At 36.8% G+C, this 17,328-nt stretch overlaps 1 protein-coding gene across 5 annotated transcripts in view; it reads right to left on the bottom strand.

Annotated features, from left to right (window-relative positions):
• Positions 1 to 17,009, bottom strand: part of PDZRN4 (PDZ domain containing ring finger 4) — a 371,251-nt gene extending 354,242 nt beyond the window's left edge. For 3 of the 5 annotated variants that reach the window (XM_059080716.2, XM_067009077.1, XM_059080715.2), the window contains exons 1-3: positions 15,398 to 17,009; positions 12,761 to 12,847; positions 10,785 to 10,892 (exon numbers count right to left, since the gene is read on the bottom strand). In XM_059080716.2, the coding sequence (XP_058936699.2) occupies positions 10,785 to 10,892; positions 12,761 to 12,847; positions 15,398 to 16,033 (831 nt within the window). In that variant the 5' untranslated portion in view covers positions 16,034 to 17,009. The remainder of the gene's footprint in view (positions 1 to 10,784; positions 10,893 to 12,760; positions 12,848 to 15,397) is intronic. The other 2 variants (XM_067009076.1, XM_067009078.1) reach the window with 1 other exon arrangement.
• Positions 17,010 to 17,328: the final 319 nt, after the last annotated feature.

Raw genomic sequence — 17,328 nt, 5'->3', positions numbered from 1 at the left:
GTGACATCAAAAATATAAAACATGGGTGGGGAGATTGTAAAAATATAGAACTTTAGAATGCATTCAAACTCAAGTTTTTATCAACTTAAAATAAACTGTTGTAAATATAAATTGTTATATTTAAGCTTCATGGTAACCACAAAGGAAAAAGATATTTTAAATTCACAAAAGATAATTAGAAAGGAATCTAAGTATAATATAATCTAAGTATAGTATAGTATAGTATCTAAGTAAGTATAGTATAATCTAAGAAAGTCATCAAACCACAAAGGAAGAGAGCAAGAGAAGAAAAAAGGAACAGAGGAACTACAGAACAGCCAGAAAACAATTAACAAAATGGAAACAGGTACATAACTATCAATAATTACTTTAAATGTAAATGAACTAGATTCTCCAATCAAAGACAGAGAGTGGTTAAATGTATTAAAAAACAAGACTCACCCTGTGATAAACCATAATGGAAAAGAATATGAAAATGAACATGTGTGTGTGTGTGTATATATATATATATATATATATATATATATATATATATATATAACTGAATCACTTTGCTGTACAGTAGAAATTAATACAACTTTGTAAATCAACTATACTTCAATAAAATAAATTTTTAAAAAAGACTCATCTGTATCCTGCCTACAAGAGAGTCACTTCACACTTAAGGACACACAAACTGAAACTGAAGGAATGGAAAAAGATATTCTGTGCAAATGGAAACCAAAAGAAAGCTAAGGTAGTTATACTTATATCAGACAAAATATACTTTAAAATAAAAGACAAAGAAAGGCATTACATAATTATAAAGGGGTCAATCACACAAATAGGATTAAATATTTGTAAATAGGGGCTTCTCTGGTGGCGCAGTGGTTGAGAATCCACCTGCCGATGCAGGGGACACGGGTTCGTGCCCTGGTCTGGGAATATCCCACATGCCGCGGAGCGGCTGGGCCCGTGAGCCATGGCCACTGAGCCTGTGCGTCCGGAGCCTGTGCTCCACAACAGGAGAGGCCACAACAGTGAGAGGCCCACATACCACAAAACAAACAAACAAAAATTTGTAAATATTTATGCACCCAACATAGAAACATCTAAATATATAAAGCAAATATTAACAAACCTAAAGGAAGAAAATAATAATAGGCAACTTTAATATCCCACTTACAACAATGGATAGATCATCCAGACAGAAAATCAATAAGGAAACATTGGCCTTAAGTGACACATTAGATCAGATGAACTTAACAGATCTACACAGAACAGTACATCCAAAAGCAGCAGATTAGCCATTCTTTCAAGTGCACATGGAACATTCTCCAGGATAGATCACATTGGGCCACACAACAAGTCTTAACTAATTTAAGAAGACTGAAATCACATCAAGGATCTTTTCTCACCAAAATGGTATTGAAGTAAAAAACAATTACAAGAAGAAAACTAGAAATTTCACAAATATGTGTAAATTACAAAACAAGCTACTGAACAACCAATGGGTTAACAAAGAAATCAAAAGAGAAATTTAAAAAAATATCTTGAGACAAACGAAAATGGAAATACAACAAACCAAAACTTATGGGATGTAGCAAAAGAAGTTTTAAAAATGAAGGTCATAGCAATAAATGCCCATCTCAAGAAATAATAAATATCCTAAATAGACAACCTAACTTTACAACTCAAGAAACTAGAAAAAGGACAAAATTTAGCAGAAGAAAAGAAATAACAAAAATCAGAGCAGAAATAAATAAAATAGAGAGCAAAAAGACAATATAAAATATCAATGAAACAAAGAATTAGTTCTTGAAAAGTTAAAATTGAGAGGACTCAAATATATAAAATCAGAAATGAAAGAGGTGACATTACAACTGATACCACAGAAAAACAAAGTATTATAAGGGACTACTACGAACAATTATATACCAACAAACTGGATAACCTAGAAGTCATGGATAAATTCCTAGAAATACAACCATCCAAGACTGAATCACAAAGAAATGGAGCATCTGAACAGACTGATTACCAGCAAGGAGATTGAATCTGTAATCAAAAACCTCCCAAAAAACAAAAGTCCAGGACTAGGTTGCTTCACTGGTGAATTCTAACAGACGTTCAAAAAACAATTAATACTAATTTTTCTCAAACTCTTCCAAAAAACAGAAGTGGAGGGAACACTGCTAAACTCATTTCATGAGGACAATATTACCCTGATACTAAAACCAGACAAAGACACTAAAAGAAAGGAAAATTATAGGCTAATATCCCTGATAAACACAGATCTAAAAATCCTCAACAAAATATTTGCAAACTGAATTCAACAATACATTAAAAGGATCATACACCATAATCAAGTGGGACTTAATTCCAGAGGTGCAAGGATGATTCAGTATCCATAAGTCAATCAATGTGATAAATCACTTTAACAAAATGAAGGATAAAAGCATATGATCAGCTCAGTAAATGCAGAAAAAGCATCTGACAAAATGTAACATTCATTTATGATAAAGGCTCTCAAGCAAGTAGGTACAGAGGGAACCTACCTCAACATAATAAATATCACATATGACAGTTCCACAGCTAATGGCATATTCAATGGTAAAAAAAGGAAAGCTTTTCTTCTAAGATCAGGAACAAGACAAGGATGCCCACTCTCACCACTCTTGTACAACATAGTATTGGAAGATTTAATCAGACAGCAATCAGACAAGAAAATTAAATAAAAAGCATGCAAATTGGAAAGGAAAAAGTAAAACTCTCACTATATTCAGATGACATAATTTTATACAGTCATCTTTTGGTATCCATGTGGAATTGGTTCTAGGCTCCAGCCCTCACCAAAATCTGTGAATGCTCAAGTCCCATATATAAAATGGCATGGTATTTTCATGTAAACTATGTACATTCTCCCATATAATTTAAATAATCTCTAGATTACTTACAATACCTAATACAATGTAAATGCTATGTAAATAATTCTAAGTATGATGTAAATACTATGTAAATAGTTGCAGGTGCATGACAAATTTAAGTTTTGCTTTATGGAACTTTCTTTTTTTTTTTTTTTAAATTTTCAATCCATGGTTGAATCTGCAGATACAGAACTGGTGTATACAGACAATGAATTGTATATAGAAAATTCTAAAGACACCACCAAAAATTGTTAGAAGTAATAAATAAATTCAGTAAAGTTGCAGGATACAAAATCAATACACAGAAATCAGTTGAATTTCTACACAGTATTAATGAAATATCTGAAAGACAAATGAAGAAAACAATCCTGTTTACAATTGCATCAAAAAGGATAGAATACCTAGAAATAAATTTAACTGAACAAGTGAAAGGCCTGTACACTGAAAACTATAAGTCATTGAGGAAAGAAATTGAAGAACACAAATAAATGGAAAGATATTCTGTGCTCATGGATTGGGAGAATTACTGTCATTAAAATGTCCATACTACCCAAAGCAATCTACAGATTCAAACAGCAGTTTTCAGAGAAAAAGAAAAATCAATCCTAAAATTTGTATGGAATCACAAAAGACCTCAAATAGCCAAAGTAATCTTAAGTGATCTTAACCTTTGCTTGAGCAAAGGGGAAGACATCACACTCTGATTAAAAACTCTATTACAAAGCTATAGTAATCAAAACAGTATGGTACTGATATAAAAAACAGTCACATTGATTAACAGAATAGAAAGCCCAGAAATAAACCCATGCATATATAATCAATTACTGTACAACAAAGGAGCCAAGAATATACAATGGGAAAAGGATAGTCTCTTCAGTAAATGGTTCTGGGAAAACTGGACAGACACATGCAAAAGTATAAAATTGGACCACTGTCTTACACTATACTCAAAGATTAATGCAAAATGGATTAAAGACTTGAATGTAAAATCTTAAACCATAAAACTCCAAGAAGAAAACATAGGCAATATGGTTCTTGATGCTGGTCTTGGCAACAATTTTGGAGGGATTTGACACCAAAAGCAAAGGGAACAAAAGCGAAAATAAACAAGTGGGAATACATTAAACTAAAAAGCTTCTGCACAGCAAAGGAGAAAAAGAAAAAAGGCAACTTATTGAATGGGAGAAAATATTTGCAAATCATATAGTTGATAAGGGGTTAATATCCAAAACATATATAGAATGCCTACAACTCAGCTAAAAATCAAACAATCTGATTAAAATATGGGCAGAGGAAGTAAACACATTTATTTTTACAAAGAAGACATACAGATAGCCAACAAGTACATGAAAAGATACTCAACATCACTAAACAACAGGGAAATGTAAATCAAAACCACTATGAGATATCACCTCACATCTGTTAGAATAACTATTATCAAAAAGATAAGAGATAACAAATGTTGGTCAAAATGTAGAGGAAAGTGAACTCTTGTGCATTATTGATGGGAATGTAAATGGTGCAGTCACTATGAAAAACATTATGAAGTTTCCTCAAAAAATTAAAAATAGAACTACCATATGATCCAACAATTCCACTTCTGGTTATTTATCCAGAAAATAAAAACACTAATTCAAAAAGATGTATGCACCCCCATGTTTACTGCAGCATTATTTACAATGGCCAAGATACATAAACAACCTATATGTCCATGGATATATGAATGGATAAAGAAACTGTGAGATATATATATATATATATCAGCTAAGTGAAATAAATCAAAGAAAAACAGATACAATAGGATCTAACTGATATGTAGAATCTGAAAAAAAAAAACCTCATAGATACAGAGAACAGATTGTTCAGTGGTTCTCAAAGCTGGGGGTGAGGGGTAGAGGAAATGGGTGAAGGGAGTCTAAAGGTACAAACTTCCATTTATAAAATAAATACATCATGGGGATGTAATGTACAGCATGGACTATAGTTAATAATACTGTGTTGCATATTTGAAAGCTGCTAAGAGAGTAGATCTTATAACTTCTCACCACAGGAAAAAATTCTATAACTGTATGGTGACGATTTCAACTAGGATTATTGTGGTGATCGTTTTACAATATATACAAAATATCAAATCACTGTTATATACCTGAAACTAATATAATGTTGTATGTCAATTATACCTAATAAAAATCACCTAGATAAAAATAAATGTTATAAGTGCTCTGTTGAGGATTTTTGTAGCAGGGAACAAAAGGGGAAATGGGAGCCACAGTTAGGCCTTCTGACAGGGACATCACATGCAGCTATGTAGTGCGCAAACTGCATAGTCATATGTGGTGGCCCTGTTTACTTTCTCAGAAGCTTTGTACTCAAAAAAAAGAAATCAAAGTTCATATCTTATAAAGTTAAAACAGATAAATCAGTGCTTAACACACTAAATCTCAAGGCTTTAAAGACCTTTCCAGCCTTTCGTTTGTAAACTAAAATAAAACTACATTTTAAACAAAACTGTATTTATCCATAATGGAAACTCAGTGGAGTGGCAAAATACTATGATTAACTGGATAGAAAATTTGAGGGACTAGCTATTGTTACCCTCATAGTTATAGGCACGAAACTGGGAATGAGAAAAATTGAGAAACCTTCGTGAGATAACGCAGTTCAAATTCAAGGCCGAGACCCAAGTTCAAGGCCTGCACCTCCTCCTGAAACCACGGTGCTATGTTACATCCACAGATTCTACTCTTTTACTAACCCCTTATCATGATGTCTCAAAATGAACTGAACTACTTGTAGGAGAATGGGAAAACTACAATAAATCCATAGTATCATTCCACTCAGACAAGATGGTGATGTTCATTTACGTTCTTAACAACTGAAAGAGTAGTGTCACATAAAGGCCTGCCTTGCCTTGTATAGACAGAAGACAGGACCTCTACACCATGGGCTACTTAAGAGCAGAGAATGAGTCTTATTTCCACAACACAGGGTATGCCACCTGACACATATAGGCAGTTAGTAAAATACTTGTTGAATGACTGAATTAAATCATAAGTGTAAAGTTTTCTCCCACAGCCCTTTCTGCATCTGAGGTCCTTATGAGTGTGTGAAATGTACAAGTTAAAACTTTCTACATTTATTCATTCAAACTGTGGTGCCTATGGAAATGGGAATGACTGAGAGCTGGAGAGAGTGATCTGAATTCTCCAAAAAAGAAAAATACAACTCCCCTTCCTCTCCCTGCATTGTCTATCTGCTTTGGAGAGCAAACTACTTGCATAAGCTGAATGAGACACATCAGGCTCTGATAGCAGGTTCCAAGAATCTGCCCTGTGCCAGGTACTATGTGCACACAATAAGTATGAACGGCGTACAAACTGAGGCACAGCTGGTTTATTCAAGGCCACACATTTTAAAAGGCAGGACAGGAATTCCAGCCAGATCTCCTTGATTTCAGAATTCATGCTCTTACTGCACCACAGTACTTTTCACGATACATTAAATTATACAATTTATATAATGACAATCATGTATTACAAATGTAATCATGATTACAAAACTCATTACAATGTATTTCTTTACTTGCATTAACAGGATTGCTTTATTTCTTTCCTAATTCTTTCAGACAATCAATGTTATTTGAAGTTAAAATACACTTTAAAGATGTGTGAGGATGATAATATTTTGACAAATTCAGTGATATGTTTGAATTCAATAGCAATTTGTCAAAAATTCTAATTGCCCACCAGATTTACAAATGACCTACAAAACTTGTAAATGCTTCTAATGCATAAACAAATTAGCATGGCTGCTTTATGAAGTGGTAATTACACTGTGCCATCAGGCACATACATGGGTGCCACATTGAAGAACTGATTCAAGAGCATTCCTGAATGTTTAGCTCTGATCTGCATTTAAATTTCCTGTGTTAATAGTTACAACAAAACTATGCAGAGTCTTGGGCAAATAAACATGATAACCACCAAAGATTTTCACTTTAGTGGAGGAGAAAGTAGTGACAGAGAATGCAGAATGTCTACCATTACAGAACTAAAAGAAATTGTAGTTGGCAGTCTGGAATAGTTAAGAAGTTCTTGAAGAGATATTTGTAAAGTTCTTTCTACTAGCACTAAACTCAGCACTTTCTAGAAAGTGCTACACTGACATTATTCCATGTGGGAATTGTTTCTAAAGTAAATGGAAATGTCTGTGTGTTGCATTTCATAATGAATTTCAAACTAAATAAATAGGATAGATTTTAATGTATACACTAAAGAAAACTCTGCTTTCTGCTCCAAACTGTTCTCAAAGACTTCACAGCACTCCACCCCGACTCTCTGGTCTCCAGAAGCTGAAAGAAGGATGGACTTTCCTGTCACAGTCACAGGGCATTGGTAGGAACTCGGGAAGGGGGTTGGGGGAGGGAGAAGAAAATGTGAACAAAGAGCCATGAATGACTATCCTCCCCTCTATTCACTTTCTCACTTAGGGGTTATAGTTGTGTAGCCCACTATCAGCATCACAGAAATAATAATAGAGGAATAGTTGCTGACGGCAGCAGTGAACTTTGACTCTCAACTCCCTCCCACATACCCCTCAGGCATCCTAACATGATGATAAGGACTGTAATGGTATTGCCTGCATAGAATTGTGCCAAAGCCTCTGATAGTATCAAGGATCTTCTGTGGTCCTTTGAGCCTTGAAAGGGTGAAAAACAGCTTGTAAAAGATGCTTTTATTCAGATGTACACTCTGGTGAATTCCTGGTCTATGTGAACTTCTGTGATGTTTCAAAATGTCTTTAACAACATCTGCTGTCTTTTCAGTCTCCAGTGATACTTTGACACCTAATGTAACTGAAATATCACAACTGATGTCTTTTCTGAATCTACACACATAAATATTTTAGCAAATGTGGACGTGTAAACATCTAGAAACTGGTAAACATGACTGCTCATGGAGACTGGCTCCAAAAATAAATTTGCCTTGTATTATGTGAAAAATATGACATGGATTTACCTCATGACTATGATTTTTTGCTTTTATAATTCTTGAATTCAGCTTCAGTAGAATGTGCAATACTAAAAAGCAATACTTTTGGAGTTTTTGTCTTCTGTTAAATTTTAACAAAATTGTTATAGCTAATATTTTTATTAGGATTAGTAAAATTTCTTTAAGTATTAGTAGAACCAAACTTTTAACATATCTATTTCCTCCTTCAAATGAATGATTTATGAAAATTTATTTTATAAATTTATTTCATAAACCTGCTGTAATGAGTGCTTTAAGCAATTAACTATACAAAATATTTTTAGTATATCTTGACTTAATTAAAAACAATTATCTAACAGTTTCTATTTTTTATTTAAGTTACATATCACTGAATTCAAGGCATTTAGTAATGTGTCAGACTGGGAGTTAAGTCATATGGGTAGTTCATAATATATGAACTATTTGTGTATTTTATTCTGCAAACAAATTTATTTGTTACACTAGGTTTAAATCAGCATGGCCATTTGAAATTCAAAAACTGAAAAAAAAGAAAAAAGTCCATCAAATTAGTTCACTAAACAAATCACTGAGAACAAAAAAATGGAAAAGAAATTCCTCTAATATAAAATCTGTTTTTCTGTCTCTGCACATTTTAAATTAATCAATAGATTTCTTATCAGTTTCCCATTATTATAAACTCTGTAAAGCTGACTGGTACCATAATGGCAGATGAACTAAAATAATTGACAAGAATCAAATATTTCTTACTTTAATTGGTACAAAGGGATATTTACACATATATATGCATAAGAACAAGCATGCTTATTTACATATGTATGTGAAATAAGGTCACAAATATCTATCACTTTAAAAAAGTTGATGGCATCACTGAGCAACTAAATATAAGAGATTTATTTCTAATAATCTTCCTTGCAAAATATTTCATGCTGTTTAACAGGCAACATTCCAGAAATATGTATACCACCTAACTAATTTCTTAACTGCAAATGTGGTCACATGAATCCATTACAGAACTACAATAAAACTATGCATAATACCAATTTACCCTGGCATAAAGGATACATTGATAAATCTCTATCACTGACGCAAATTTCAAGCCCTTGTCATTAGCAGCTAATATGTGCACATCAAAGTGAAATAATAATACTGCAGCTGGTTATAAATTATAATTTAGATTTCCATGGTTGATCTCTTTGCTCTTTATCTTATATTATTTAAATAAGGTTATTTTGACATATATTTGTAACAGTATTAGATATAAAGATGCACTTGATTAATCAACCATAGTTTTTATACATCTATACATTTTGTACATCTATACATTAACAAAACCAGTGAATTTTTTTAAAATATGCTATATCACAATATAAAAGACAAATTCTTTTTCCTCGTTTTCCATGCAACATTAATGAAGCATACATAACATTGTTACCTACCTGGAACAAATTATTTTTAAATCCCCAGTATGTGTTTCCGTTATGAGTATATGTGAGTGTGTGTGCTACCTGAATATACATATCCAGCTCCAGCAGCCCTTCTAATAGTAGCATATGTAGGCATTTGTTTTCCATTTAACTGGAAAAATCAAAATGCTACCAATAAGGCAGAAAGTAAAAAGAACAATTTTTTGTTTAAGTTATCTTGTCCTTTATATCATACCGCACAAACATGAGTAGAAACAGAAAAATTCTAACTTTAGAAACTGTAGCATGTAAATGTTTCCACCAGGGAAACTGTCAGGACAAACTGGACATCATCAGTGAAAGTAGCTCCATACTTTCTTGGCTACAAAACTGGAAAGAGAAAACCTTGATGCAAGAGACCTCTTCAGATAAAAACCACAGTTTTTCAGCCAAAGGCAACTCCTCTCTCTTCCCCAAAGTGCCTAATCAGCTAATTTCTAAGAGTTATGAGTCAACAACAAACTATAGGCTCTTCTCTACTCTTTACTCTCATCCTAGGTCAAATTATTTGAAATTCAACTTTTTTAATGCACAAATGATAAATGAACATCTAAAACTTTATTCAAAGTTTAGTAAAGAAAAACAGTCTCCATCTAGATAGTTTATATAGACATTCAGAAAGATAGTGCAAATGATTATATAATCTAGAAAAAACAGAATATTTCCAAAAGAATAGTAGAGTCAAGTATACCTTCCAAATTTCTATTTATGTCTTTACTAATACATTGGAAATAACTCCATTGACAAAACTAACCTAATTTTCAGTTACGCCAAATAATACTATCTCAACCAGTTAAAATTTCAAAAGCACTGAGGTGGTAAATGGCAGTGACCCAAAATTCTATTATCACAGCTCAAGTTTCACTAACTTGTGAGTATTTACTTTGTCAACCCTAAATACAAACAATACAGCCACAATGTACATTAGAGAAAATGAAGAGTTCCCACCAAGTTTTTGCAATAGCTGCTTCTTTTTTTTTCACATAAAAGATACATGAACAAGATAACCATATTAAACTAAGAAATGGTAAAAAGGGAATGTATAAATAATTCTACATATAACATACTAATTACAAGTTTAAAGATAGTAATATTTACTTGTCAAAAATGTTCTTCAGCAGAGATTTATCATCCTTTTTTGAGATGTTATAACAAATCAATCCCTTAATAATCACACAATTATCTTTATAATTCATGGGGAGAGGCAATTTATTAAAATGGAGATATTCATTAACACATTTGGAAACTTTGGGTGATTCATTCTTGTATTCCAATATATAATAGTTAAAACATGTTAGTTATACACTCTAATAAGTACCACACCAAGGAAAAGCAATAAGTTTGGAAATTTTAAATGTCCAAATATTTCTTCCACAGATCCTATTTGTGCTTTATTATTTTCTTACCTCAATGATTTTGTCATGAATCTCCAAGCCATCTGCTCTATCAGCAGGTCCATTTTCCAAAATCTTTGAAACATAAATTCCTTCCATTGGTGCTTCCTCTGGATTATCCTTTAAAAAATAAAACCTTTAGCAGTAAGAAAGATGTAGACAAAATTTTAAGTTGGATAAAAAACAATTGAGTAAATGTAACATTGCCAAGCCTCTCTAAACATGCAGTTCTCTTTCTTAGCTGGAGATTTGGTACTGAATTTTAACATACTTAACACCAAATAGTCATTAATCAAGATGGCAGCTTTAATGAATGAACATCTTTGACAAGATTATCTAGTTACCTCATGTTTTTCAGTATACATAAAAGCTCTGGGGAAAGGGCATGAACTGAGGTGATAACAATGGACTTCTAAGTACTATTTATAAAACATCTCATGTATAAAGAGGTATAGCAGTTAAAAAGGTCTATAAGTTAAAGAAAACAAAAAGCATATCCAGCCTAACTATATAATTGGTTTGAAATGTGGTCATAGTTCTGAAAATATAACTTAGCCTCACGATGTGACAGATTTGGAAATAGAGTTCTGACTGTATCTATTCACAGGGGAGACTAGGAGCTTACTCAAGTGTAAAATCCCAAAAGATCAACTCCAAATTGTAGGAGAACCCATTCAAAGCTAATCTTTACACAGTTCCAGGTACAATGAGACTAATGATTAATTAAACCTCAAACACACAGCCAATATCATACATATAGGACATTTTAGCGAGTCACAGAAAACCAATTACCCTGCAAAACTTATTTAGGGAAAATGTCCAACATTCTATAATAATACACGGTATAATTTTAAATGTCATTTCGCTTTATAGCAAGTTAAACAAAATTATTTCTCCTTAATCAGCCTTCTTTAACATGAATCTTAAGAGGCTCTTAAAAGTGTCTAGTGTCATCTAAATGTCAAACACCCTACTAGCATTTATAAAGATATTCCTTAGGGGAAAAGAAAATGAAAATGATATGCTGAAAAGACTTTTATCTTTTCATAATAAATGGCAACTGTTCTAGAAACAGAATACAGCAGTCATTAGTTGCTAGGTTTTCAAAATGCTAAATACAAAGGGGAAATATGTCATTGCCATCCTGGTCTGAACACAGCGTATGTCCGACAATGCTCAGACAGTTTCTGTGGCCAACATCTGCAATGCAGGATGCAAAACTTTCATGGCAGCTGATTGGAAAATGAAAGAACATGATTTTTGAAAAACTTCACCACCTTTCTTAGTTAGGATGAAAATTAAGTTGATGTACTATTTGAAGGATATGAAAGAACATTGCAACTACAGTATTTGGTATAAGTTTATTAACTCATGCATTTTGAAAACAATTGGCATCAATGTAGAAAAAAATTATTCATTCAATTTAATAAAAAAATTTGATTTGGGGAGCCAAAACTAAATCAAATCTACTATCTTTTTTAGACATGGTATTACCTATGTAATTGTGAAAACAATTATCCCTCATTTTAACTTATTTTAACTCTTCATTCATTCATTCAAGATATTTTATAAATTGCCTGGTCTGTGTTAGCATCTGAAAACTGAACAATTTGGCATAATAAATAAGAGGTACAAGCAAGCAATACACCTGTCTAAGATTATCAAGCAGAAATTGCCTATATGTGTTATTGTGAAATAGGATTATTTAAGAAATTTGCCAACAGGGCTGTATGATGTAGGTAAAATGTGAAATGTACTCTTTTTTTTAAAAAAGTAGCAAAGTTTGTTAGCTGTTGTTTTGTTTTATTTTTCTCAAAAAATATTCTCGGTTTGTTCTGAAATATTTTGATGACAAGCACTATTTTAAAGATTAAACCTTCTTTTTGTTTGTTTGTTTGTTTGTTTTTTTACTTAAAATCCACAAATGAAAGCTAAGTCTTCTACTATTTTAAGCAAAGAGTGAGTTATGCATTAACAGGGTGGGTTACCTGATATGGTCGACCTCCTATAATATGGAATCCCAAAGTGTCATTTTCTCTTTCTAACACAATAGTGAATGGCATATGTTCTCCATCCTAGAAGAAAAGGGATACAATAACTGACTAGTTAAAAAATATAGGGCTTCCCTGGTGGCGCAGTGGTTGAGCGTCCGCCTGCTCATGCAGGGGACGCGGGTTCGTGCCCTGGTCCGGGAAGATCCCACATGCCGCGGAGCGGCTGGGCCCGTGAGCCATGGCCGCTGAACCTGCGTGTCTGGAGCCTGTGCTCTGCAACGGGAGAGGCCCATGTACCGCAAAAAAAAAAAAAAAAAAAAAAAAAAAAAAATATATATATATATATATAAAAGAAAAAAATGCTACAATAAAGGTGTTTTTTAACTGTAAATAAATTGATTTGAAAAAGAGAAAATCTTAAAATTAAGGATGGCTGAATTTGGGAGGTTAATTTCTTCCTGAATTTACTTTGAAAGTATGTATTTGAAGGAACAAACATGCATGTGAGAAAAGTAACTATTTTCAAAAATGACTAAATGGCTTTGCATGTTTATACATGCAGCTTTTATCCTAACTCAGCATCTGATCCTGACTCCACTGTAACTTAAACAGATTTCTGATTCAACCATGCAGGTATCCTTATTTTTTCCCCTCCATTACAAATGAGTAAAATAAATTGTTAAAGGATCTAAGAATTATTTTATGTAATACTTTCACTTTGGAAAATCTTAAGGGATGTAAGTAATAGCTATTTATAAATTTATTTCAACATTAATATTCACATTGCTACTGAAATACAGGATTTTGTAGGTTACAGTAATCGTAATTTTAAATGGTATTTTTATTTGGTTTTGCAGAATTTTTAAACAAGAGGATTTATGTTAACTAAATCAGTATGTATTGCTCTCCTGATGGCCAAATAACAGTTAAACAAACAGGAATTATATCTACAAACCTGCTTGTTAAAAAAGACCAATTTAAACATAAGATGAAATAGTGCAAGGCTATATGAATTTTATTCATGGTTATTCATATTATTAACTATCCTAGGAAATTACATATTTGGCAATTACTTCAGAATGATAAATTTCTATAAACATCATCACCACTGCTACCATCATCACCACCTTTTCCCAGGAACTTTTCCCAGGCAGTGTGCACAGCAGCCCCTGCTGGTAGTGGGAAAACATTTCTGAGCAGCACGGAGAAGCCTTTTGGTAAGCAGTCTGCAGATCATGGCCAGTTTTGCCTCACTTCTCAGAACCACAGCTTGACTTCTTGACTTGTTGCATGGACTTCTCTGTCATATAATCTAGCCTTGCTCCTTTCCACCAACCATTGCTTCCCCAAGACCTTGAACCCTGAACTGGTATTACAGACCATATTTCTGTGCTTCTCTCTGGTCCTCCCATTTTTAAATTTACATGTATGTAAATATGAGAGAGAAAGAATCATAGAGAGTATCCAAACCTTTAATAAGCATGTGCTTCCGTTTATCAGAGTAGAAACAGTTCAGCCCCTCACACTTCAACTATCCTTTTTAGGTTCAAGGACAGAAGCTTCTAAATTCGGTGCCTGAGTTGAAGGCAATGCAAAGCAGTTCCAAATGGGCATCACCCTGGGTTGCTCCTCCCCAGGAGGTTGGGGAATGAAAACAGCTCCTTGAACGGACTGTAAATTCTGCTAAATCCCTGCTCACCATGGCAGCGGCCAACAATGTCAAACACTGTGCAGAAGTCCTTCAGAAGAGAAGGAACATCTTTATAAACAAGCCTCTTGTCACGAGCCGCTGCAAAGAGGCTTGTTTATTCCGTCAGAAAGCCGGCAGTCCAACAGTTCAGGGCCAGCAACCTCGACAAAGAAGGGAGACATCCCGGGAGCTCACACGGCTAGTCTGAGCGCAGATAGACGTGAGCTCTCAGACTAGGTTCCCCAAGTCTCACACTCACCCACTCACGTTCCACTAATAATGAAATCTGGAAGCACTTAAGGACTATTTAGGGAAGGTCAGGGTGATGAAAAGAACCCTGCAGGTCTAAGAAATCCCGTCTCTTAATTTCTTAACTCCAAGTTATCCTGGTTTCCCGTATCCCTGAGTCCCTGTGCTGAGTACAAAGTGGCTGATATGGGTGGTTTGGTAGGGAAACTAAGTCATGCAGAGCTAAAGGTGTGGGAATGACACGCCCCGGGATGCTAGCCAGCCACAGAGAGGAGGCAGGGTAGGAGAGGTCCTAGCTACCTGGCTTTCCTTCTCTAACTGGCTTCAGGCCGAGGCCGAAGGTATAAAAAAATACGCAGAGAGGGTAGGCAGGAGAGTGAAAGATGGGAAGCAAGGGTCTGAGTGGGAAAAGGAGTTTTCCTAATTCCTCCTTCTCCGACGAAAAGTTGGAATTTAATCTGTTTAACTCTTTTCCAATCCCAGTATAAGTTGTAAGGGGACAATCCTTGTAAACTGCAATACTAATACACTCGAAAGATAGTAATAGTATATAGGATGATCAGGGCAGTGGATGCTTCCTACCACATAAAGAAGGATGTCACCTTGCGAAGGAACTCTGAAGTGCAAGAAAGAACCGTTCCCCTTTCCACCCCGATCGACCATTCCCCGGGTGCCGACCCCTCAGCGCTTACCCGGCCGCGGCCGCCGCCCGGGTCCCTGGCGAGTTTGCGGACGTGAGCCATGTACTGGGTGAACTTCTCCTGGTACCTGCGGGCCGTGAGCTGCACCTCCCCCTGCAGCGCCCAGAGCTGCGCCAGCAGCGCCTTCTCGCGCCGCCTCCAGGCCAGGACTTGAGGCCCTGGCGCCCGCCCGCTCCCGCCACGGACTCCCGGCGTCCCACCGCGGCGGACGCCGGGCGCTGAGCCGCAGCGCCCCCGCGCGCACGCGTCTCCGCCGCCCCGGCCGTCCGGCCCGGAGACGCAGCCCCGGCGGCGGCGGCGAGCAGGGCCGAAGTCGCAGCGCTCGACGTGCGCCGCCAGCTCGCGCAGCCCGACCGAGTGGCCGCAGCCGCGGGCGCGGTAGTCGCACTGGGTGCGCAGCTTCTGGACGAGGCTGCGCAGAGGCAGCACCCGGTACAGATCGCCCGGCGCCAGGGGCTGGCACTGCAGCGGGCACCGGCGCCGCCGCGCCGCCCAGGGCAGCAGGCAGCGGGCGCAGAAGACGTGCCCGCACGGCGTGCACAGGGGCTCCTCCAGCACCTGGCCGCACAGCCTGCACTGGAAATCCGGGTCCACCGCTTCGGCGAAGCGCTGCAGGGCAAAGCCCATGGTAGGGACGGGGGAGAAGGGGGAGCGTACGAGGAGTCCACTTTCTCAGAACCCCTTGTTCCCCACGAACTACCCCAGGGACAGTGCACCCGCTGCGGTGGCTCGTCGGAGGGGAGGAGAAGGGTGAGGGATTGTGATCTCAGAGTTTGTTTGGCTTGAAGTTTTCTGGCTCCGACTAGGTCCCCTGACTCTGCCGTATTGACACGAATAGACGCCACCTCCAGTGGCCTCCCTCACCCCCCAACACCCCCACTCCCAACCTGCCCACTCCTTCGCTGCTCTGCAGTTTATGTTCTTTCAAATGTTTTCTGCGGAGAGCTGAGGCCAGCTTACAGTGGTCCTTTGGAAAGCTGTGTGCCCGTTTGCCTGAACAGTGAGATTCAAGCAGTCCTTGGGTAGAGCTGGTAATGGGCACAGCGCGGGTGTTGAGAAACAACACAGCTCCACCAGAATGAAAGCTCCCTCCGGAAGAGCAGGATCTTTGTTCGGTTTTCCGCTGAATCATCATCGTCCCCGCACTCAGTCGTTCTTCAATAAACATGTTTGAAATCCATGCACTTCTGTTCTTTCAAATCAACTACAAAATCATCAGCTAAGTGTCTGCGACCAAAGGAAATCACTGTGAGGTATCTACAGAGCCAGGCTTCTCAAATCACGATCCAGAAATCGGGTGAGTGTAAGCGAGGCGGGATGATGACTGACAGCAAAGACCGGGAAAAGACCAGGTGCTCGCCTTAGGACACCATCCTCTTAGGGAGAACTTGCAACGCCCTTCAAGATCTCCTGCGGCGAGAGGACGCTAGGATTCTGTTACCTGGCAGTCTGGCTGCAGGTTCAATCGCCACACCATCCGTCTTCTACCTCCACAGGCATTTTACCACTGGGAATAAGAATGTGATCATTTGGGCACCTGGAAAGGAGAATTAAAGGAAAGGATGATGAAAGAAAGAAGTGAAATAATAGCAATAAAATAATGAACCGCTTCCCTCTCTTTGTCTTGAATATACAATTTAGGTCAAACTGCCCCTCCCTCCAGTTTGACTCTTCAAAGTGTGTAGCAGCCAGGCCTTACAGAAAACATGCAGTAAGGGAACCCTCCAAGCCCTCCGGCCCCAGCTTCCTTCACCATCTTCTGAACCTTAGGAATGCAAAGCAACCCTATGGCCTGGCTACACATCACTTATTGCCATTATTCTGAAGCTACTTACACATAACTTAAGATGAGCTTCCTAAATTAGTCATTGATGTTTCCTCATTGTTCCCAGAAAATCAAGTACTTTGGTATAGTGCCAAAA

The sequence above is a fragment of the Kogia breviceps genome, chromosome 12 (genome assembly GCF_026419965.1).
Source record: "Kogia breviceps isolate mKogBre1 chromosome 12, mKogBre1 haplotype 1, whole genome shotgun sequence".
In the NCBI taxonomy this organism is placed as follows: domain Eukaryota; kingdom Metazoa; phylum Chordata; class Mammalia; order Artiodactyla; family Physeteridae; genus Kogia; species Kogia breviceps.
The sequence above is the reverse complement of the archived record's forward strand: the minus strand, read 5'-3'. Positions and strand labels throughout refer to the sequence as shown.